We start from the raw sequence: 23,536 nt of genomic DNA, 5'->3' as shown, positions 1-23,536 counted from the left end.
ATTTCAAGGCATCTTTAGAGCAAGTATAATGTACCCATTTAGCATGGGGAAAGAATAATTTTACGGGTGAATGTAAGTTTGGGCAAAGGAGCCAATAGATAGCTGTGAAAGTTTGAAGAGATTTAGCACATTGTCACTGTTTCTACGAAATGCCACTGAATGTTAGTCCGCTTAATTGATGCACATCTCGGTTACACATGTTTCATATCATATCATATATATACAGCCGGAAACAGGCCTTTTCGGCCCACCAAGTCCGTGCCGCCCAGTGATCCCCGTACATTAACACTATCCTACACCCACTAGGGACAATTTTTACATTTACCCAGCCAATTAACCTACATACCTGTACGTCTTTGGAGTGTGGGAGGAAACCGAAGATCTCGGAGAAAACCCACGCAGGTCACGGGGAGAACGTACAAACTCCTTACAGTGCAGCACCCGTAGTCATGATCGAACCTGAGTCTCCGGCGCTGCATTCGCTGTAAAGCAGCAACTCTACCGCTGCGCTACCGTGCCGCCCTATGTTTCTGGCTACAAATATGGAAAAAGGTATGAAGAATGTTTTACTTCAGCCACTATTACACCTTCAGATTACTTATATGTATTTTATTAGTTTGGAGATACTGCATGGAAACATGCCCTTCAGTCCACCAAGTATATGCCCATCATCCATACACTAATTCTACACACTAGGGACAAGCTAGAGAAACAAATTAAGCTACAAACCTCTACGTCTTTGGAATGTGGAAGAAAACCAGAGCACCCTGAGAAAAACAACGGGGTCACAGCGAGAATGTACAGACTCCGCACAGACAACACCCAGAGTCAGGATCAAATCTGGGTCTCAGGCACTGTGAGGCAGTAGCTCTACCACTGCGCCACCATACTGCCCATATTGATCTTCTTTATTCACAGAACAGTTGTCAAAAATTGTCATATTGATCAATTTGCAACAAAAACTTATTTTAAATTTAAATTTACAGTTTAATCAATGATTAAACAATTTAAACCAAAAAAAGGAATCAAGAATCAGCAAACCTAACCATGTCAAGGAGTACAAAGTTCTTTCTTTCTTTCTTTCTTTCTTCTTTCCAAAAGTGATCCAATTAAACTGTTCAGAGGAATTCTGTATTTTCTTTGCACATTCTTGGCTTTCTGAGGAGTATTACAGTGAAATAATGTTATTTGCCAAATAAAATAAAGGTAATTGCCAAATAAGTTAATTCCATGAAAACAAAAACGCTGGGATCTTAATGCACAATTCAACTCAGTGTTAAACAATATTTGGCCTGTGCATTTGGCCTTAAAGCACAGTTCAATCCAATATTAAACAATATTTGGCCTGTTTGCTCATTTTAGGGTTACCCTTGCAACTCTGGCAACATGCCCAGAGAATAAGATATTGGACTAGAAAGAATCTCCCTGCATGTTTGTAGTGTTGCGTTTTGATGACCACAATTGACAAGTTTGTTAACAGTTCCAGAAGAATGCTTTGAAGTCAACTAGAATTCTTTGACACCCATTTGGTAAACATGCATAAGAATTTGAAGCTTCTGATTTCAGGCATAAATAATTGTTGAATTTTAATTGGATCTCATATTTCAATTGAATGTGATAATTTTGAAGAGATTATCTCCCTTCTTTCACCAATACATTTGTTGGATGAACCATCTGTTCCTTTTTTTCTTGGGTACTCTTGATTTCAACATAGCCACGATGTACCTTGCTCATTGAGACTGGCATTCGTGTTCTCAACTAGACGTTGATCTATGTATCACTAACTATATTTGAAGAGTATCTATTCCAGATGTCCAAACACTCATCTATGTCATTTAAAGATAGTTAATTTTCTGCTTATGGACTCTCATTGTGCAATTACATTCTCCATGCATGGGGATCATGGTGAAATCTGAACCTGCTGATTAATCAGGCACAGCCATTTCAACCATGTGTCATAATCGCCCTTCTTCACTATTTAGCTGAACGAAAATGAAAACTCATTGTTTCCATATATAGCAGACTTTGAAAAATGGATAAACCCTGAACATGAACTAGGAACGGTGACATTTTGAGCCATCGCTGAGATGCACCTGCCAAAGGAAATTGAGCAAAACAAATCTGAGGGTCAAAAGAGAAATAAAACGCCAACAATTATTTTGACACAAATGCAATTACTGCTAATATGAGCTAAATAATAAGCGTGGGAAATAGAAAGAGGAATAATGTGATGCACCAAAAATAGAATAAATATTTCCTTTCTGTTCTTCAGCCAAAAAATAAACTAATTAAATTTGCAATGGCTGGAGATAATTTAATCAGTACTACTATCCTTTCATATATATGTTTTTTATTAACAAGTAGAGAAAGTTAATCATTCCTAATTTACTCATGCAATAATAAGCATAGATCCATGCATCCCACACAGTTCAAAGTGAGTACTTTTAGCTTAGTTTAGTTTAGCGATACAGCATGGAAACAGGCCCTTCGGCCCACCGAGTTCACACCGACCAACGATCCCTGCACATTAACACTACCCTACACACATTATGGACAATTTTGCTCCATTTACACCAAGCCAATTAATCTACATACCTGTACGTCTTTGGAGTGGAGTGGAGTGTACTTGTCAGAGGTATTCAGATGGATACTGTGCCTTTGCATTTGGGATCTTGGTTCAAAACTATTCCCTGCTGTCTATGAAAATGGCCACAAACTCTTCGAAGCACTTCCCTCTGGAAGGCGACACCAAACTGTCAAAGCAGCCACAGCCAGACATAAAAACAGCTTTTTTACACGAGTGATAGTTCTACTCAATAACCAAAGTCTGTAGTCTCTTTTTTGCTCTGGTTTATTTTCACCCACATGTTTAGATCGTAATGTTGTATCCTTATTGTTTTGATGTGGTTATGCTTTATTCTTAATTGTTAACTGTATGTTTGTTTTGTCATTTGTGAGCGGAGCACCAAGGCACATTCCTTGTATATGCATACTTGGCCAATAAACTTATTCATTCATTCATTCATTCATTCATTCATTCATTCATTCATTCATTCATTCATTCAAATTAACTAATCTCAACCAAGATCTATATGCAAATAGGTCCACAGTACTTAAGTTGCTCCAATGATGAACAAATGATAGTTTTACTTAACCTTCATGTAAGTGTGGCTGGAGTAGAAACTAATGCAGTATAGATTAAGGTATTTCATGTGGTGAGGTTAAGGTCGTTTCTTACTTTGTATTTGTTCTGAGGTAAAGTCTGATCTTGTGAAACTAGGTGCTGACATGTGTGGATGATTTTCTTAGTTTATGATTCCAGTGGCAGCATTTATTTGGAAACTCAAAGAATTCTGTTGATGATTTTCCTTCCATAATGGACAGTAAATCAAAAGCCGAATGTGTATGATTATCCTTTAAGCAATGCCAATGGGCAAGATTGCTGGAGGAGAAAATGGAGAAACATATTTCATTTTTCACCAGAGACTCTTTTTTTGATGAGAAAAGAAAATTGACAAAATATACGAATTCTAAAATCTGATGGTTAATACTAGGATAGAATGCTAAGATTAATTAATGTAACTGGGAGTTCTACCTATTACATGTATTTAAACTAATAGCCTTTATGTAAAATGTTATAAGATTAACCAGACTTCCAACATTGTCTCTGCAGATAGTTTACCAGTTTCAAATACAATTAAAATCATGCTGTGACCTTGGTAGAAATGGAAAATCATGGGGAAAATAGAATTGAAAGGTAGCATTGGTGAGAGGCAGAAAAATAAGATGCACCTGTTAGAATATATATTTATTTATGAAATAAAGTTAATGAAGTAAAGAAGTGAGATAAAGGAAATTCTGAAACTAATTGTAAAAAAATTGGTTGATTTACCTCAGATTTCATGATATTATAACAATATATTGATATGCTTGCTGTAGGATTAGACAGAGGGATACAATGGTACAACATGTAAAGCTGCTGCTTCACTGCTTCAGCGACCCAGATTTAAGCCTGAATGGTGTGGAGTTTTCACATTCTTCCCGTGACCATTATCCTCTCACATCCCAGCGATGTATGGGATGGTAAGTTAATTGGCCACTGTAAATTGTCCCCAGTGTGCGGGTAATAGGTTGAATCTGGGGCAGTGAGTGGGACTATAGTAGAAAGCAAGATTAGTGCAAATGGATGTTTGAAGACCATTTCAGAGCTGTATGATTCAATTATGAATCTAAGTATAATACAACAAAGAAAATATACAATACAATACAATACAATATATCTTTATTGTCATTGTACAGGGGTACAACGAGATTGGGAATGCGCCTCCCATACGATGCAATAATTTAATTAATTTAAACAACAACAACCCAACGAAACAAATTGTAACAGTTTTAAGACAGAATAAAATGCAAGTAGATCTGGGCCGGATCACTGTGCGATGTGACCATCCGGCTCAGCAGGACCGGTTCATAGCAGCTATGGCCCTGGGAATGAAGCTGTTCCTGAGTCTGGAGGTGCGGGCGTAGAAGGCATTGTATCGTCTGCCCGATGGAAGGAGTTCGAACAGACTGTTGCAGGGGTGTGAAGAGTCTTTGTGGATGCTGGTGGCTTTTCTGAGGCATTGTGTGTTGTCGATGCCCTCCAAGGCTAGTAGCTGTGTTCCGATGGTCCTCTGAGCTCTATGGACTACCCGCTGAAGAGCTTTCCTTTCTGCCTCCGTGCAGCTGAGGTACCACACAGGGATGCCATGTGTTAGGATGCTCTCTATGGTGCAGCGGTAGAATGTCGTCAGCAGCTGTTGGGGTAGACCAGACTTTTGCTTCAGAAAAAAACAAAACAAAAAGATATATTGCCATGAATAGGCAGACTAGCTGGATAATCATTTCAGCCCCGCAATTTTGAAATTAAGTCCTCCAGCTAACATCTTCTCTCAATCTTGCACATCCGACATGCATTCAATAGTTGGGTGGTCCATTCTTGCTACCTCGCACCAGTGCTAGTTAAACGACTAGTGCTTTCAGATTAATTTGTTATTGGTTTCTGCTGCTTGTTCCCATGACTGAAAACATTTGTTTTTTTCTGGAGTTCTGCTAGATGTGGCATGGTAGATGCTGAAAGAAGTTATCCAATCTTCAAACCATCTGTGCGCATCAGTTGCCCACTGACATCACCGCCCTAGAGGGCATTCTGTCTGATCAGTCTCTGAATAAATCAACTGTTGGAAGGGGAAGAATGTAGATTGGAGAAGAAGTCTCACCTAGAGGCTTATTAACTCAGGGTGGTTCAGGCCACCAAGCTCCTACCCAGACCTGTTGAGGACATTGTGTGTGGTGTCTGTTGTTCTGTCAAGACTGAATTCTGTCCGCAGCTTGAGCCATAAAAACTATCTCACCATGCAGAATGTTACGTACAGTCATTACTTTATACATGTCATAGGGTGCATCAGGATGATCACATGATATTCCTCATGGTGCAAGGTGTCTTTATTTCTACACCATTTGCTATTGACGTGCCACCTATCGGCTCTGAGATGTACCCATAACCAAAAGAGATTCCAACTTCAACACACAGCTGGTTTCCCATCATAACAATGTGTAGGTCAAAGCCTGGTGACTTGCCCAAGTCATGAAGCCTTCTTTCCTTTGCGGCCGAGTGTACTGACTACATTTGGGCCGCAACGACCAACCTAATGCTGGCTCCCAAGTAGCAAGAGTTATCTTTAGTAGTGTGACTTGTGAATCTGGTGTGCGTTCCACGTCACAGCATTTGTCTTGCAAAAGCCATTTGATGGAGCAGAGAAGACAGCCACTGCTTGGTATACCTGGAGAGGTTATGCAGCAGCCTCTAAAGCTGTATCAAGAAAAGATGTACAAACAAAGAACTGCTGGTTTATACCAAAGATAGACACAAAGTGCTGGGGTTACTCAACGGGTCAGGCAGCATCCATGGCAAAAAAGGATGGGTGACGTTTCAGGTCAGGACCCTTCTTCTGAAGAAGGGTCCTGACCTGAAATGTCACCCATCCTTTTTCTCCAGAGATGCTGCCTGACCCGTTGAGTAATCCCAGGGCTTTGTGTCTATCTCAAGAAATGTTTTTTTTTCCCCATCAAGATAGAAACATAGAAACATAGAAAATAGGTGCAGGAGTAGGCCATTCGGCCCTTCGAGCCTGCACCGCCATTCAATATGATCATGGCTGATCATCCAGCTCAGTAGCCTGTACCTGCCTTCTCTCCATACCCCCTGATCCCTTTAGCAAAAAGGGCCACATTTAACGCCCTCTTAAATATAGCCAATGAACTGGCCTCAACTACCTTCTGTGGCAGAGAATTCCACAGACTCACCACTCTCTGTGTGAAGAAATGTTTTCTCATCTCGGTCCTAAAAGACTTCCCCCTTATCCTTAAGCTGTGACCCCTGGTTCTGGACTCCCCCAACATCGGGAACATTCTTCCCGCATCTAGCCTCTCCAACCCTTTAAGAATTTTATATGTTTCTATAAGATCCCCCCTCAGTCTTCTAAATTCCAGCGAGTACAAGCCCAGTCTATCCAGTCTTTCCCCATATGAAAGTCCCGCCATCCCAGGGATCAATCTGGTGAACCTTCTCTGTACTCCCTCTAAGGCAAGAACGTCTTTCCTCAGGTTAGGAGACCAAAACTGCACACAATACTCCAGGTGCGGTCTCACCAAGGCCCTGTACAACTGCAGCAGAACCTCCCTGCTCCTAAACTCAAATCCTCTTGCTATGAATGCCAACATACCATTCGCTTTCTTCACTGCCTGGTGCACCATGACACCCAGGTCACGTTGCATCTCCCCTTCTCCCAATCGGTCACCATTCAGGTAATACTCTGCTTTCCTGTTCTTGCCGCCAAAGTGGATAACCTCACATTTATCCACATTATATTGCATCTGCCATGCATTTGCCCACTCGCCTAATCTATCCAAGTCACTCTGCAGCCTCCTAGCATCCTCCTCGCAGCTAACACTGCCACCCAGCTTCGTGTCATCCGCAAACTTAGAGATGTTGCATTCAATTCCCTCGTCCAAATCATTAATATACACTGTAAATAACTGGGGTCCCAGCACTGAGCCTTGCGGTACCCCACTAGTCACTGCCTGCCATTCCGAAAAGGACCCGTTTATTCCTACTCTTTGCTTCCTGTTCGCCAAGATGATGCCAGGTTTGCTATGAACAAGAGGGGGAAGTTGTGTGTAAGAGATGGTCTAGTCGGCTGCTTTGTAATGTGAGCAGATCATCTGTAAACAGAGTCAACAATTGAACTGCCCTCAGTTGCTAACCGTCAGAGCGTTAGTTTGACTGCACTGCAAAATTAGAAAAAAACAAGAAATAAACATTCCTTATTGAATTACTAAATCAACACAAATAATATTGCATTGCGCCATTAACTAACTGACATTTCCCTATTTTTAGAACTATATCTTTTGTGGGCCTTTGCTTAACCTAGTATGATATACAGTTAAACTGGGGGCAGCACCTAGCTGATCGCTGCCTGTGGAGGAGACTCTGGATGGCCTAAGAATATGAGTTTCACAGCTTTGGGTTCTACCTCTCTCATACAGTACCATAGTTCAATGCCTCCCAAAGGCAATATGTGCCAGAATGAATTCCAGCAGCTGCCCTCTTAGACCAGAGAGTTAGCTCCACGCAGTGTCTAACCTTTCCTGAAGTGTGTGGTTACTTAAAGCAACAGTTGGTACTTAGTGCACACTAATCATGGAAATTAGCAGCCAGAATAAAGCTGCCCTACTGTTTGCACCAGAGCCAATAGATTTAAGTTAAGCAAGTAAAGCAATCGCCACGTGGTTATTCGGGCTGTCTGATTCATTCTTCAATTGTTCATTCTTCAATTGTGGTCCGAAAAAATTGGATGAGATATTGATGCTTGAAAAAACTTGGCTAAGAAATTGAATAATTTGATGAGAAACTTTACAATGCACCATGATTAAAGAAACTCTGTATTGATATGAATGTCTCTTTCAGAACACGGTGCGCAGGAGAATCAAAAGTCTTTGATTTGAATAGCTACTGCCACAAAATATATATGAAGTCATTTTATTCTCAGCAAGAGGATAACGATACTTCTTAACTGGCAAAGGCTACTCTCATTTATGAAACCTATTTTGCATGTGCAGCACTATGAAGTTTTCCATCATCAATTATTTCTGTCGCAGATCTGGCTTGCAGAGTACTGTGGAATAGGGAGAAATTTAGCAGACCCACCAATTCCGTCTCAGGATTAAGCTCCCTGGAGGACATCAATGGCTGACAGATATGCTAATATTTAGGCTACTGTCTTTAAGAATAGTGTGTTTTACTTAGTGCGGCATAACTGTAGTCAGATCTTTACCTAACTTTGGTCACGGGGAGAAAAAAAATGCAATGGCTCTTCTTAAATGCTCTTTTCATTGATGAGATTTTAAAAGGGCAAGCTTCATTCTGAAGCATGGCAAAAAGCCCCAGAAAATGTTGGAAACACTCAACGTGACAGGCAACGTCCATGGAGAGAGAAAAAGAGTTCATATTTCAGGTCACAGACCATTCATCAGAACAAAATAAAATCGTTACAAGACACCAAATACTGGAGTAGCTCAGCGGTTCTGGCAACATCTCTGGAGACATCTCTCCAGAGACGCTGCCTGACGCGCTGAGTTACTCCAACTCTTTAATTCTATTTTTGTAAACCTGCATCTGCAGTTCTTTGTGTCCTACAGGAAATTGTTACTTGCGTAAATCAAATGTGCATTTCAGAAAATAATGTAAGTGCAGGTTTATCTAAAGAATATAAATGCTTGAAAGACTTCATGTTCGAATCCTTCAGGAAAATCTTTATATATATATATATATTTCTCATTACATCCTAGAACTTTTGAGTCCATCATGTGTTTATGCTCTAAATAAATAACCAATTGATTTTCCAAAGAGTGAACTTATGTTTGTATAAATATCTTTCTTATGCCTCCCAGAATGTTTTGCAGCAAACAAAGAACTTTTTAAGTGTAGTCGCTACATTAGTGTCGGCAAATGTGGCTGCCAATTTGTTCTCAGCAAGGTTCCCAAACAGCAATTAACCAGATGACAAGATAATTGGTTTTAGTGATGTTGGTTGGGAGGTAAATAGTGGTCAGGACACCATGAGATCTCAGCTGTTCTTGTTTGAATAAATTACCTAGGAAAGCACATCCACTTGGAGGTCAGGACTTCAAGCAAAAGACAATTTCAACTAGCAAAACATTTAATGAATGAATGAATAAGTTTATTGCCAAGTATGCAGATACAAGGAATGTGCCTTGATGCTCCGCTCACAAATGAGTTAATTTCCCCGATAATGAAATATTGCTATTTTTCAAATCATTATGAAACTCTCTGTGATTATTAGTTTATTGCAACTGGTGCATAATAATGCATCACTTGTGGAGTCAACAATTTATCAAGTAATTGTCAGTAATTATCATGTCAAGTAATTATCAGTCTGAAGAAGGGTCTCAACCCGAAACGTCACCCATTCCCTCTCTCCTAGATGCTGCCTGACCTGCTGAATTACTCCAGCATTTTGTGATACCTTCGATTTGTACCAGCATCTGCAGTTATTTTCCTACAATTTATCAAGTAATGATCAGTGAAGAATTATCTACAAATAAAAGTTATATTTTTAACACCATTATGCGAAGGTGAGATAATATAGAACTAATGTGAACAGGTGATTGTTGGTTGGTGGGCCGAAGGGCCTATTTCCCTGTTTTTCTCAATCAATTCAATTAATTAAATTATCTAAAGAACATATAACTACATAAAATGGAAAGTAAAAACAGCATTTAGAACAACATAAGACTTGGCTGTAATAGATTTTCATTGTGAACTATTCTTTGGATTTCAAATACGTACGAATCAGATGACATAAGTAGTATCTGAAGTAGTCTCATCCTGAAACTTCACCTATTCCTTCTCCCCAGAAATGCTTTTATTCACAAAATGCTGGAGTAACTCAGCAGGTCAGGCAGCATCTCGGGAGAGAAGGAATGGGTGACGTTTCGGGTCGAGACCCTTCTTCAGACTGATGTCAGGGGGGCGGGACAAAGGAAGGACATAGGTGGAGACAGGAAGATAGAGGGAGATCCCCCAGAAATGCTGCCTGACCGCTGAGCTATTCCAGCCTTTTGTGTCTGTAAACGGTAATAAGTGTACTCAGATCTATGATTTACTATTTAAAATATTTTTATATGATGCTTGATACTTGAATGTTAGAAAAATAAAGAATACCATGCAAGCACATTAAGCATTGATAAACTAATGTAGCAAGTAAATTTATTTTGCTCCCTGTATGGTCTTGTGTGGGTATGGAAGGTAGAACATTCATATCCTTGTGCCTGACTGGAGTTGCAATGATAATCTAACGGTTAAAGACAGCATGTGATGCAGAGTATGGGCTGGGATTTAGAAGGATTACTCATTACTGTGTGTGACTGGCATGAGCCATTCCTTATTTAGGAATTTGTAATGTCACACAGTTAAACAGCAGGATACGAGAACAAATATTTTGATGGGTTATTTGTGAAAAATAAACCATTTAATTGTAGGCAAGAAGAGTTAAACCAATTACAATACAAGACAAAGTGGATGCAAAATGAGATATGAGGAATGTTTCAGTAAAATGATGCAGTAGCAAAGGTAAAATTAAAGATTCTGAAGGAGAGTACAATCAATCATGGATTAAGACACTTTCTTTATCAAAATCTCTGGAAGAGATGTTTAAATATGCAAGTATCTGATTCAAGTCAATCTGAATTAGAGTACATTTCTCCCTTTTGCTCCATTATTTTATTTTAGGCTTGTTCAAGCTGTGTGTTGTTGCCCCAATAGTGACAGACATCAGCTTTTGTGTGCTCTCAGTAAATGTTACAATTTTATGTATGCTCTTTTACATTACATTACTTTATCAATCAATACTGAAAACCTTAAAGTATTTATTAATATTTTGATGTATTTGATTTTTTATGTTGGCACATATGAAATGAAATGAAACCCCAACATACAGATAAGGTCCCAACCTGATTTGTAAAGAATCGGCATAATATCTTGGTGTTCCATCACTTTGATTATAGAGCCATGAATTCCATATGTTTTGAGAAGAGCTTTCTTAATTTAGTATGCCACCCTCAAAGAATTATGTGTAATAAACTCCCTGATATGTCTGTTCCTGGACTCTCATTAAATTATTAATGTATATTGTCTCTGCTCATTTATTTCAACAAAATGTATAACTTCACACTTCCTTGTTAAATTGCATCTGCCATGTATCTGAATTGTGTTACTCCGTCAATGCTTCTAATACTGAATAATAAGATATCCACGCTTCCCTCCGGTCTGTTACTATTGTCACTGCTGTTTATTTCCATTTTTGGGAAGAAGTTGGGAAAATATTGAAACCGAAGATTGAAGTTACATCCTATATGCATAAGCCTGGGATATTGACCACAATGACCAATGGTCCTATTACCTGAGACCCTCCAACTAAAAAAACAGCAATTCATCTCTACACTATGTTTTACAGTATGTCTTACCGTACAATGTTGCTGGAGTTGCCCCTTCAACAGCATGACATTTCTGTTTTCTAGCAAATCTGTTACATGGCACTTCTGTAGTTTAACCCTATTACTTTTTGCATATCTTTCATTCATTTGTTCTTTATCTCTCTGTATCACCGTGTATATCTCTCGTTTCCCTTTCCGCTGACTCTCAGTTTGAAGAAGGGTCTCAACCTGAAACGTCACCTATTCCTTTACTCCAGAGATGCGACCTGACCAGCTGAGTTACTCCAGCTTTTTATGTCTATCTTTAGTTTAAACCAGCATCTGCCGTTTCTTCCTACCCATTATTATTATCCCTGTTACTATATTCAAAGCTGGCCTTATGTTAATAAAATTTATCTGTGCTGGTTGGCAACGATTAACCCATACTGGTCCAAGAGGCAGTTAATTCTGTTTTCAATTTTTGCACAAATGAGTGCAGTTACTGTTTTTTTTTTAAATCTCCCTATTTGGTCTCCCTATTTCCGAATGGCATTTAACATTTACAAACCTTTTTTTTCTTTTGCATTATTCCTATTCAAAAGAGGATTAGAAAATGTAATATTGACTCTTACATCTCATAGCAACATAGGGCGGGCTGTCATTTTCACGGCAAGTGTCTGCTTTACTGCTGTGCTTTGTTACCTCCTCCAGTGGTAGTGTGCTAAACTATACTGAATACTTATTTTATGTCCTCTGCAGTACAAACGCTCCATATTTTGGATCATTATCAACCCCAGTTTTGCTTTTGATGGCTTGTTTACTATTTACGTTTAAAAAAATGTCTTTTGGCTTTCCTTTTCATATTTCCCACATCCACTGTCCCTTTTATTTCTTTTTTTTAATCAGTTTTGCTCCATACTTGGTCTCTGATGCATAATGAACAGTTAACCTTTTTCTGTTTGATTTTAGTTCTATACATTCAGTCATATAAATAACTCTAGCTCGGGACATCCTTCCATTCTATTTATACAATCTTTATACAAACCATCTTCTCTTTGAATATACTTGAGTTGTTCGTTTACTGTTTTCCCTGCCAATCTTTGTTCCAACAAACCTTTGAATGCTTGGTTGATCTCAACCAGTTTTGAGTGGTGGCAACACAACTAAACTCAGCATCTCCAAATGTTCCTGCTACCAATTGCTTGCATATGCCTGCTTAAACACACGGGGTTGTGTTGAATGGACTTGCAGCAAAATAAAAACCTGCAACAAGATCTTTATTTTTATATCTTGTGGTTGAGTACTTCAACAGCATTTGCTGCCTGGTTTCAAGCATGAAAAAAAAATGCAATTTTGATGAGATTTACCAACATGCGTAGAATCAAACCTCAGTATGGGTTCTTTCATGACAGGACTACAATTCTTGGGGGCAATTTGGAGGAAGTTAAAAGGAAAGAAGCCACAGCAAGAATAAATCACATTCACATAAACGTTTTTAATATTTAGTCTGGAGGTTACGTGAACTAAAACTAAACCTGGAAGAAAATGTACTGGACAGTTTATAAATTGTGCCAGTTATACCATCAAATATAGAACTGTGTGGTAAACAAATGTTCGTATTCAACATCACTGCAACTATTGGTTTTTACAGAGATCATGCTGCGGGGGATTACACTGCCCTCTACCCTGGTCACCTGAGTGACTGAATCGTTTCGTTCTGTTAAGGTGGAAGATGCAATCTGTCAATGTTTCAAACTGGAAACAGATAAAGTGAATATAATTTGTACGAATGAACACTTTATGCACTTTCAGAAAATTTTAATGTGAATTAACCAAATAACCAAACAAGTTATTTGTCTGCATTTGTCATTGAATAAGGTCAGTAGGAAAACATCATAATGATTTGTGATGCCAGTAAATGTCATAAAAACAGACAGTGTAAGACGAAAATCACCGATCACTGCTGTGACTCCGTCTCTGAACTGTCGGGACCATCTGATGATTCATATTGTGGTGAGATGATTCAAACGGACCACAATTCAAAAATAAAGTACTGTGGACGCCAGAAGTATTAATCAAACAGAAACATAACATGGCCAGCATATTTGTAGAGATAAAAGCTGAGTTAATATTTTAATTTTACATTATCACACTTCGTAAACTGTGATCTCATTCGCAGAATTTTGGAGTTGATTTTGGCTTTCTCAAATCAGGCGACGATTTAACCTCACAGAAAGCAAAATAAAACTGCAGATGCTGCAAATCTAAACTACAATTAGCATGTGCAACTTCTGGTTATTCTCTGGTGACCTCAGTTTGGAGAAGCGTCTGCACTGCATGTCAGTGGAGGTGTGGACACTGAGGCTTAATGCCTGGAGGCTCTGTGAGGGTCGAGGGCACGGGAAGGGGCAATTGAGTGGCGAGATGCAGGGAAGAGAGAACTAAACCTAAACAGAAATGTAACCAAATCAATCCATTCACCTTCCACATACACTACGGCGAGTGGCCGCTCTTCGCCAGAGTAACTATTCTGCAGTTTGTCCTGTCCTAGTTTATCTCTATTCTTCCAGCCCACCCGCTTTGTTGTTTCCACCGGTCTTTAATCTCTCTCCCTCGCTCTCTACCCTACTTCTTTCGACACACTCTGGGCTGCTTCGCTGCAAGGATCTGTTTTATGTCTCTCGATGTTGCAGTTCTTTGTGTTCACTCTCTGGAGTCACTTTTTAAAAAAAAATCCTTGCAAACTCGATGAATCTTCTTTTTTTTGTTGTCCCGGTTCTCTTACGCGGAGAGTCAGAGTTGTCTTTGATCCTAATCCTTCAGCAGTCTCGCTGTAACTGCCCTGCGTTGTCTTTAATGTCTCAGGATTTTCTTCAAACATGAAACCAACCCCCTTCTCAGTTGTTTCTCGCTACCACGCGTGTTACTGTGTGTGTGTGTGTGTGTGTGTGTGTGGAGTTCGCTCCATTGGAGATTGCATACCCCGCCCCTCTCCCACTCTGATTGGCGACAACCTTCCTCCTCCTGGGCCGGTCCCGTCCTTAAACCCTGTGAGTGAATGGGCGATGCGGCTGTCTATTTCAGACGGGACGGCGAGATTGACGCGGCGGCAGCTCGGATCTCCTCCCTCACCAAGCACCGGGCGCTATTTGAGTGTGTGTGGAATAAGCGCTGCTTGCCACAGCCTGGGACTTAAAGCACAGAGAGACGCGGCGGCGAGTTCGCTGCAAGAAGCGGCAGTTAAAAAAAAAAAAAAGCAGCAGCAACACCCTCCCAAAAACCCAAGCCCACGGCTTTACCCACCATGGGCTCCAAGCTCAGCCACGCTCTTTGGATTATCTGCTGCTGCATTTCTGTACTCAGCACCATTCTCACGCATCTGACGCAGGCTGCAAGAGAAGGTAAGAAGCAAGAAAAGTCTTCCCCCTCCTTCAATTCCCTTCTTCCTTGAAGCTGCCGCTTGCTTGACCGGGTCGCTACTTCTAAACGGGACGGCAGGGAAGCACCCGCCGCCTTGACCCCCCCCCCCCCCCCCCCCCCCGTCCAAGTCCCGACCTCATCTCCTACTAGGGGGGGAGACAGTGGGGCATCGTCCACCGAGGGTGCAGCTGAAACTGAACGCACCGAGTTAGGAGGACACTGCACACTTTAGACATGCATGCTGATTTTGCTGCCACGATTTGGGTGAATTGCACAAGGGGGGGGGGATGCATTGGAATGAATGCATCCCAATTCGAGCATGCAAAGCGATGTAACATTTCGGCCCTTGGAATTATTCATTCATTTCCCTTTTAATCCGCGTGCCTTAAAACCGTTGCAGTGAACGATTTGGAAATCCCCGATCGGACCGAAACATCACATTCCGAGCACTTCCAGACGAGTCACTGATGGGTCGCAGGGGCAGTTTATGTAGCTTGTTAAGTCGCACCGCCGAGCCGCCGGGGTGCCCGGTAGGGTTGCAAATATTCAACTGCACCCGGCGGTTGTGAACGTGCATGTTTACATCTGCCGGATAAATGTGACACGGTGATTGCTGGAAACAATTGCTGGCGGCAGACTTTGAGAGCAGTGGAGCCTTCGAGTTTTCCAGACGCTGGGAAGGCGGGTGAAAAGTTTAATTTTCGAGGAGCAGGGTCACATTTTGGGCCGCTCTGCTTGTGCAAGATATGCCCATCCACAAATCGGCCGCACCGTCCAAAGGGAGGGGGGATCTAACCGCGCTGTGCAACGAGAGGGAGCACAAAGTTAGTTGGAGCAATGTAGAGAAAGGATGGGTTGGCCGAGGTGAGAGAGGATTTTGCAAAGTGGCCACTTTGGTCCGCGCCTTATCCTGAAACTTGCACCCACGATACCTTTACATTTAACTTTCTCCAGTCCCCCCGTTACGAATGCAGCTGTCGCAGTGATACAGTAACAGAATGGTCAGTGGTAGATATCGAATAATGTCAGGGTTTAAAGGTGGCTAGTTTGTAAACTTGCGTGAAGTTCGTGCATTTGCCCGAACGGCATCACGGAAAAAAATAATAACTGCTGCTTCCAACGGGTCGGCACAAATAAACATTTAAAAGTAGTGTGAAACACCAAGCGCTAATTTGGATTTAACACGCACCAACCAGTAAACAGCGCTTGTTGTTTATTGATCTTTAAAATTATTTGCTACTAAATTTACCATCAACATGAATAGTCGCCTCTGCTAGAGATGGTGGTGTGTATTTTTGCATCAGGAGGCAAAAAATCATTCAAGACTAAATAAACGTGTGAAATAAACGCGACTCCTATTTCTGACATTTAAAAGAAAAATCATAGCAATTGCATGAAGCGGTGGCGAGGCTGGCATTTTCAGGCAGCGCTGTCTCTGCGAGTTACCTGTCGCTTGGAGGCGGGCTGCTGTTTCTGTGGCCACATTCCGGCACCTGGAGAGAAGTGCTGATCTCCCTGCCATTCTCGGCGACAAGGCGGCCTGACTTCAACTTTCGGCCGACAGAGCGGCTGTCAAACATTTCTCTGAGAACGAACACTGTCCCGGTCACTTGTACGCCATCCTCTCAGCACCATCTCAGGTCGCCCGGCTGCATCGACCACGCACAAAGCGGTTCCATGCTAACTTGAGTCAATGTGATATATACTCTTAGCGCGGGACAGCATCGGACGATCGAGGCTAATCCCGGTTCGTAACGATGCCGGGATGAAGCAGAACACGGCTTTAAGGGAAAGCATAAAACTAACTTGACCATCGATGTCTCTCTCACACCTCTTGGGTCTTTTATTAATTTAAATGCTCCGTCTTCTGGCTTTTAACGGTGCCAATGTTAGCAAGGAAACGAAAGGGGGGGGCGAGTTATTGTCCAGGTCGGTTCAGAGACTCTTTTAAACTCCCGCTCCTTGCAGCGCGTTAAACAAATTTCAGTGTCTGTGATGGACCCACAGCTCGAATGGTTGGTTGGTTGGTTGCTGGCAGACGCCACAATCCGATTTTCGACTTCGATCGGCAGTGAAAAACCGCGTCTAACTGTCCGCTCTCAGCCCTTGTTCCCAGAAGAAGAATTGACAGTGAATTCTCGTCAGCGAGACCAAAGTTAAGTGAGCGAGCAGACTTGCCCGAAACCAATGGCTGTGACATCTGCCATTTCCTGCAAATGCATCCCAATGGCTAACCACACACACACACACTCGCACTGCAAACGGTGCTGATATTTATTCTCCGGGTCAGACAACTAGGCACCACACTAACGGATATTTTGCAGTGAAGAAACACATGAATGTATATACCCGGTTCACTTGAAAAGTCATTTTAAAATAAATTAAGGGGCTAGCGAGAAAGCTAGGCGATTCTTTACAGCATTAAACAAAATAGTTTTCAAAGGATGCACAGGAAGGGAAATCTATCTGAAATCGACAACATTGGAAATGTTACTTTTAATCAGCCCCGTTCGCTTTAAATACAGCCCGCAGTTTGGATATTTGACGTGAGGTTTGGGGGTAAATGTCCAACTGGATTTTGTAGATTGGTCCCATAATAAAACTGTTTTATATTTATGTAAATGTGACTGCAGTTTCACTCTTTTCGTTTGATTTTTCTCTCTTTCTCCGCTAGTTATTTTGCTGGATTCCAAAGCGCAGCAGACGGAGTTGGAGTGGATCTCTTTTCCTGTTGATGGGGTAAGTCTTGAGGGTCGTTTCCCCCCCAATACTCAGCCCTCGCCGCCGCCTTCGGAGTCACGTCCCTGCCATTGGTTCTACTTTTTGATTTCATTCACTCCAGCGGTTCCTTAGTGACCGCATTGCCGTCTCAATTAGCGAGAAGATCCACCGTTCAAAGTGATTAGCGCTAATCTAAAAGGAAATGTTATATCACCGATCGATCACACACCTTCCAACGTTTAGGTAGCTGAGACCTGGGGCAAATGAAAATATAATAAATAACAGTCAATTGATTTCCAATACACACGCAGAAACAATAAAACTAACATCGTTCTTACCCCTGGAGTGTTGATTTCTCCTTTCTCTTAACTATTTTTTCATTTCGTCAGAAATAAATGTGCAATTTTAATAGCCTCTGGGAAATTTCCTTGTAAGTAACTTTGCTGGACCTGCACTTTATTCAGGGCAATTAATTTTAAAATTTACCCCACACTTTTAAAACAAAGCACCTAATTTTAATTGGGCATACACAGGGTTCATGAATGGCTAATTATACAAACAAATAAATATGAAAATAGATAAAGTTTTGAAGTACATTTGAGATGATGGGAAGATGGACATTTTGTAACAAGAAGAGCACAATAAACCATCGTGAGATCGCAGTAGGCTGATTAGACCTTAGTCCAAAATACTTTCCCCGGATGGAGTTTTGTCCTGCTTGCTGTGCTTCAGTCAGTACATCAGAGAGAATTTTATAGTCATCTTGGAGCTAAACCCAGACACTGGCAGGCTGGATTCAGCGTGTGCCACACGGTATCTGTGGTATTTACAGGATAGTTCAGGAATTAGATAGCACCTGCAATGAAGAATGTTATGCTTAGCCAATTCTCGTATAAAGGATCCATTAAATAATGAAAACTGTGGCTATTTACACTAGACACCAATACGGATTATATTCTTCCTGCAATTATGTGTTTATCTTTCCGATGCAAGGTCATGTAATGACTGCTTTGCTTTCATACATATTGTGAGATATTCTTCTGATGTTAGATATATATTTCATCTCCCTTTGTATTTCTTTTTAAAAAAAATCCCATTCCATTTGAAGTTACTTTGCACAGTGCCGTAATGTTCCTCTTGCTTTGTTGGGGTCAATGTGTGAACAGATATTTCCATGTAATCTACAGAAGATAATTTCCTGAGCAAAATGTTTGAGAATAATTGTTTTGATTATTCCTGGCCACAAACTCTTCGAAGCACTTCCTTCTGGAAGGCGACTCCAGACTGTCAAAGTAGCCACAGCCAAACATAAAAACAGCTTTATTCCACGAATGATAGTTCTACTCAATAACCAAAGTCTGTAGTCTCTTTTTTGATCTGGTTTATTTTCACCCACATGTTTAGACCGTAATGGTGTATCCTTATTGTTTTGATGTGTTTATGATTTATTCTTAATTGTTAACTGTACGTCTGTGTTGTCATTTGCGAGCGGAGCACCAAGGCACATTCCTTGTATCTGCATACTTGGCCAATAAACTTATTCATTCATTCATTCATTCATTCATTCATTATATCAGATCAGGAATCATACAGTTACCACAGAAATAGTTATCTGGATTTTTAAATCAGAGTACTGTTGAAAAATAAAGGAATTATTCCAGAGAAGTATATGATGCTAATAAGTGTAAGCATTTAAGAGAAAAAAATGGCAAGAGTGAATGTCAGAAGAATGCTGTGAAATATAGCAGCATGGGCTATTTTGTGATGCAGTAGCATCTCAACAATTCACCAACAAGGTCTTTAAAACAAGGACTGTGCAGTGCCATGAGAAACTGAAAGCTCAAATCTCTGTTTATATTTTTAGTTGCTTCTGAAGAAGTTATTTTTTGTGCTCATTCAGATGAGATATTAGTGCTGGGATTGGAACATTCAGTATCATTTACAACGAGTCTAAAGACAGGGGAATAAAATGCAAAATAACTCAGTTGAGCAATGTGCTTTCACCTATTCAGCAATTTGAATTTCAACACTTTCCATCTTTTTTTATCTTCTCAAAGCCAAACCTCTGATCTCGCAATTTTTAGCCGCTGGGCCTCGCGTTCCTTCAGAATTTGCCCAATCTCAGCATTTGGAATACTCACAATCGCCAAAAGGCAGGCATTATAATCTCATCGGATTGGAATATATTTAAGGTCTTTTTGATAAAAAGGCACACTTCATCATTGAATCCATTTGTATAACTTTTGAATCTAAACAAATGCTATTCTCAAGCCATACAGATTTCAACATCTTTCAATGAAGCAATCGTATTTCAAACTTCTGATGTGTGGATAAGATCCATGACTATTTGTAGCGTGTAAGGAGTTAAGTTACCTGCACTACAACATAACAAAGGCACAACTTTCCCTTGACTGGAGTGCCCTGCAGTCAGTTATCCAGCAGAGGGTTTTGTGTGAGCCTTGCAAATCTTGTGATATGGAAACTGCAGCAGGACCTCAGTAACAGGGTGTTTGTCTGAAGTAAATGAATATCAATGCTTTGCACATTCCAGTAGTTGTCTGCACCATTACACGGGGGCTTTTCATAAATGGGATTTAGAAAGGATTGTTACTCAGCTCTTGAGAAAGGTTTCAGTTTATCTTTGAAGCAATCAGATAAAAGATATGCAATTTTGTCAAAAGGTGGCTATACTGAGTGGCTTTGTTGTCTGAGCTTGTCTTTTTAGAGCGTTTGAGACAGAACATTCCTCTTTACTTGCTCTGGTTTACATGAAGGCCCTTAATATTGCTGCTTTTCTTAGTACCAAAACGCATCACTTGGTGCGATCATTGTCCTCAAATTGTCTGCCTTCTTTTAGTTTGAGCCTATCTCATTAAAATAACCCTGGACTATAACAGCAAAGGGCGACCCAAATAAGCCTTTGCATTTTTTAGGGTGCAATGAAAGAGAAAGTCACATTGCAGTTGTATCCTGCACAAAATAATTGAAGATAAAATATAGATCACGTTTCTGTGCAAAAGACCGCAGGGTGTAATATTGTGACAACTTAAGAAAATGAATTTGTATAACTAACAACTCTGATGCTGAATGTAAAATGTCAACTAATATTTACAAAGCAAAAGCCACTCAAGTTTCCATAATTAGTTTCTCCAAGTACTTTTTTTCCCCCTGAATAATGATGCAACTTATATTTTAAAGTAACAGGTCGAGTACCTATCATACCACTTTATATCCACACAAGTCATTAGGTGTTTGGAAGTGGAATTATAACTTGATTTGAGGAAACTAGCAGTTGAATCATTGTGGAGAAGGATTTTGTCTTTTGCCTTTACATTTCATTGGGCAAACTGTGGTCTGGGTTCACTTTTAAAGCAAACAGTAACAGAAGTAACAATTTGGATCTGAAATCAAGCAAATTAAATTAGTAAATCTTTTTATCACAATGTAGGGAGAGTTAAAGGCATCAGGCAAATGCATATCCATAGTAGAAATTTGATCTATACTGATACATACAATACATGTGTCCTGGCATAGAGACAAGCTGTGAGAACAAATGTTCCATGTCTTTTCATTTTGTAAGACTTTATTTTATTCTGCCAATGCGCAATGTGGTTTGTACATTTACCACACTTTTTGTGTGGTTGATAGGGACTAATGAAGAGCTATATGTAAAGACGCCAACCATGCACTTATCAAGATCTTAATCAGGAAGCGATTGGAAATGTAATTGTTCAGTCCACGATGAAAAATATAAAATGTGACTTAGATTTTGTTTCCCACTGATGTCTGGAAAATAAATTATGAAACTTTTTTTCAAGGCTGCAGTTGGAGGGAAACTATTGAACCCTGAGCCTGTTTCACTTGATAAATTCATCCAGCCAGGTTTCAATCCACATTGACATAATGTAAAATCAGAAATAAAAGGCACTTTATTTGTTCTCTAGTTTTGAGGATAAAACGTTTAGAATTTTGCTTTAAAAGACACGGAAAATCTTTTAAACGTTCCATTTCATTTCCGGTTGTAATCTCTTGCTAAATTGTTCTTCCATTTTATTTTCTACTCCCTCAGGAAACATTGCTGTAGATTTGCCCTTTGCTGAGCCTGCACTGCAGGTGAAGTTAAGAGATAAACGGGATAATGTGGAGATTGTCTCACGAGGAGATTAAGTGGTTTAGGCCCAAATTCAAGTGTTTCAAGGAATGGGAGATGATCTGATGGAAGTATTTGAAAAATATAAGCATCTTGACATAGTCGATGCCGAGCAATTGTAATGTCTGATTAGGAAGTCTAAGACAAGAGATGACATCTTTGGAATAAAGGCCTGATAATCCAGCCTTGAGATGAGCAATAATTACTGCAGTCAATGTGTGAGGAATCTCACTGTACAAGATGGCCTGAGTATGTTTGAGGCTGAGGATGACACAATTTATAATTCAAATTAATCAAAGGTTGTGGGGATAGTGCAGTATTATGAGACTGCAGTAAAAGATTAACTATAAATGTATAGAATGGCAAAGAAGGTTCTAAGAGTCGAATGGCCTAGTCTTAATCTTATGTCCCGATTGCACATTTCCAGAAACTCTTTGGGGATTGATATCAGTGGGATCTCTGATTATGCGGTAGCCCGCTAAAATGTAATAAGCTCTGAGCACAGATACGACCCCATCTCACTTTCTGCATTTCATGTTGATTGTGAATTTCACTGAGGAAGCCTATTGTGATACCAACGGACCTCAGATTTTTCTGGTGCCTAGTTGGCAACCCAAAAATCCAAGGACTCAGGCAAGTTAAGTAATGGGCTTCAACCTTTCTGAGTCTCTCATGGTTACAGCTGCACTCCAATTTCTTTCCTCATTTCTCAGTGCAATGTTAAGTGAGCAACTGCCTTGCTGGGAGTACATTCTTGCTGTGCAAGAAATCTGTTCGGGAGAAAAAAATAATCTGATCCTGTTTTCTGACAGCTGCATTGGATTCTACGGTATCCCATAACCCTCAAATACCCAGCGCATGCCAGGGCTCACCATTGGACTTACTTAGGCACCAATTGTTCTTAGTACTCTGCTTAAGTGGCCATGTGTCAGGTTTGACAATGTAAGTTGACAGGGGCTTCGATTATGTGGCATGGAACAGTTTAACTCGGTCACCTGACCTTCCCAAGAGCATTTCCAGTGGAGAGCTTTACATAAGCTCCATAAAATCCGAGTTACTTGGGTCAATTGTAGCCACTGCCATAACGATAAGTTAGCTGAGTGAGCTCAGACTAGTGATCCAAGCATGGTTCCCAACAGCACATGGGATAAGTTCAACTAGTCATTGAATGAGCCAGTTACTCAATTGTAAGCAGCATTGACATACAGGTTCCAGAATTTAGAAATATGAAATATTGAGCAATTTCTGGACAAATTGAATACATGGTAGAAATCAATTGAGCGTTCTTTATTGACCTGCTTGTTGTCGAGAGATGAGGATGAGTTGGTTAGGTGGAGTGAGGATGATTGCTATAATGGGAAGGAATTGTTTTCTTCTGTCTTGGGTGAGCAAATATATCTGAATGTTCGGGTTGGAGTTTCATTAAGAATGTGCACATCTGCTGTATATTATGCACAAGAAACCCAGGCAGGGAATTTGACATATCGATCCATGGGCCCTGAAGAATATTCCATTCATTACAGTTAACACTAATAAATATTATGGGCAGATTAAGTTCTGGAATAGAAACCAATGTTAGGAGCACACCAGCTTGCAACAACAGCTGGTCTGTAGTATCAACGTGGTGGTTGTAAACCATCATGATATAAACTTAAGATAGATACAAAATGCTGGAGTAACTCAGCAGGTCAGGCAGCATCTCTGGAGAAA

At 40.4% G+C, this 23,536-nt stretch overlaps 1 protein-coding gene across 6 annotated transcripts in view; it reads left to right on the top strand.

Annotated features, from left to right (window-relative positions):
- Nucleotides 1–14,631: 14,631 nt before the first annotated feature.
- Nucleotides 14,632–23,536, top strand: part of epha7 (eph receptor A7) — a 265,558-nt gene continuing 256,653 nt past the window's right edge. For all 6 annotated transcript variants that reach the window (XM_078399675.1, XM_078399674.1, XM_078399673.1 and 3 more), the window contains exons 1-2: nt 14,632–14,936; nt 17,630–17,694. In XM_078399675.1, the coding sequence (XP_078255801.1) occupies nt 14,840–14,936; nt 17,630–17,694 (162 nt within the window). In that variant the 5' untranslated portion in view covers nt 14,632–14,839. The remainder of the gene's footprint in view (nt 14,937–17,629; nt 17,695–23,536) is intronic.

This window comes from Rhinoraja longicauda, chromosome 5 (assembly GCF_053455715.1).
Source record: "Rhinoraja longicauda isolate Sanriku21f chromosome 5, sRhiLon1.1, whole genome shotgun sequence".
NCBI classification, from domain to species: domain Eukaryota; kingdom Metazoa; phylum Chordata; class Chondrichthyes; order Rajiformes; family Arhynchobatidae; genus Rhinoraja; species Rhinoraja longicauda.
The sequence above is the reverse complement of the archived record's forward strand: the minus strand, read 5'-3'. Positions and strand labels throughout refer to the sequence as shown.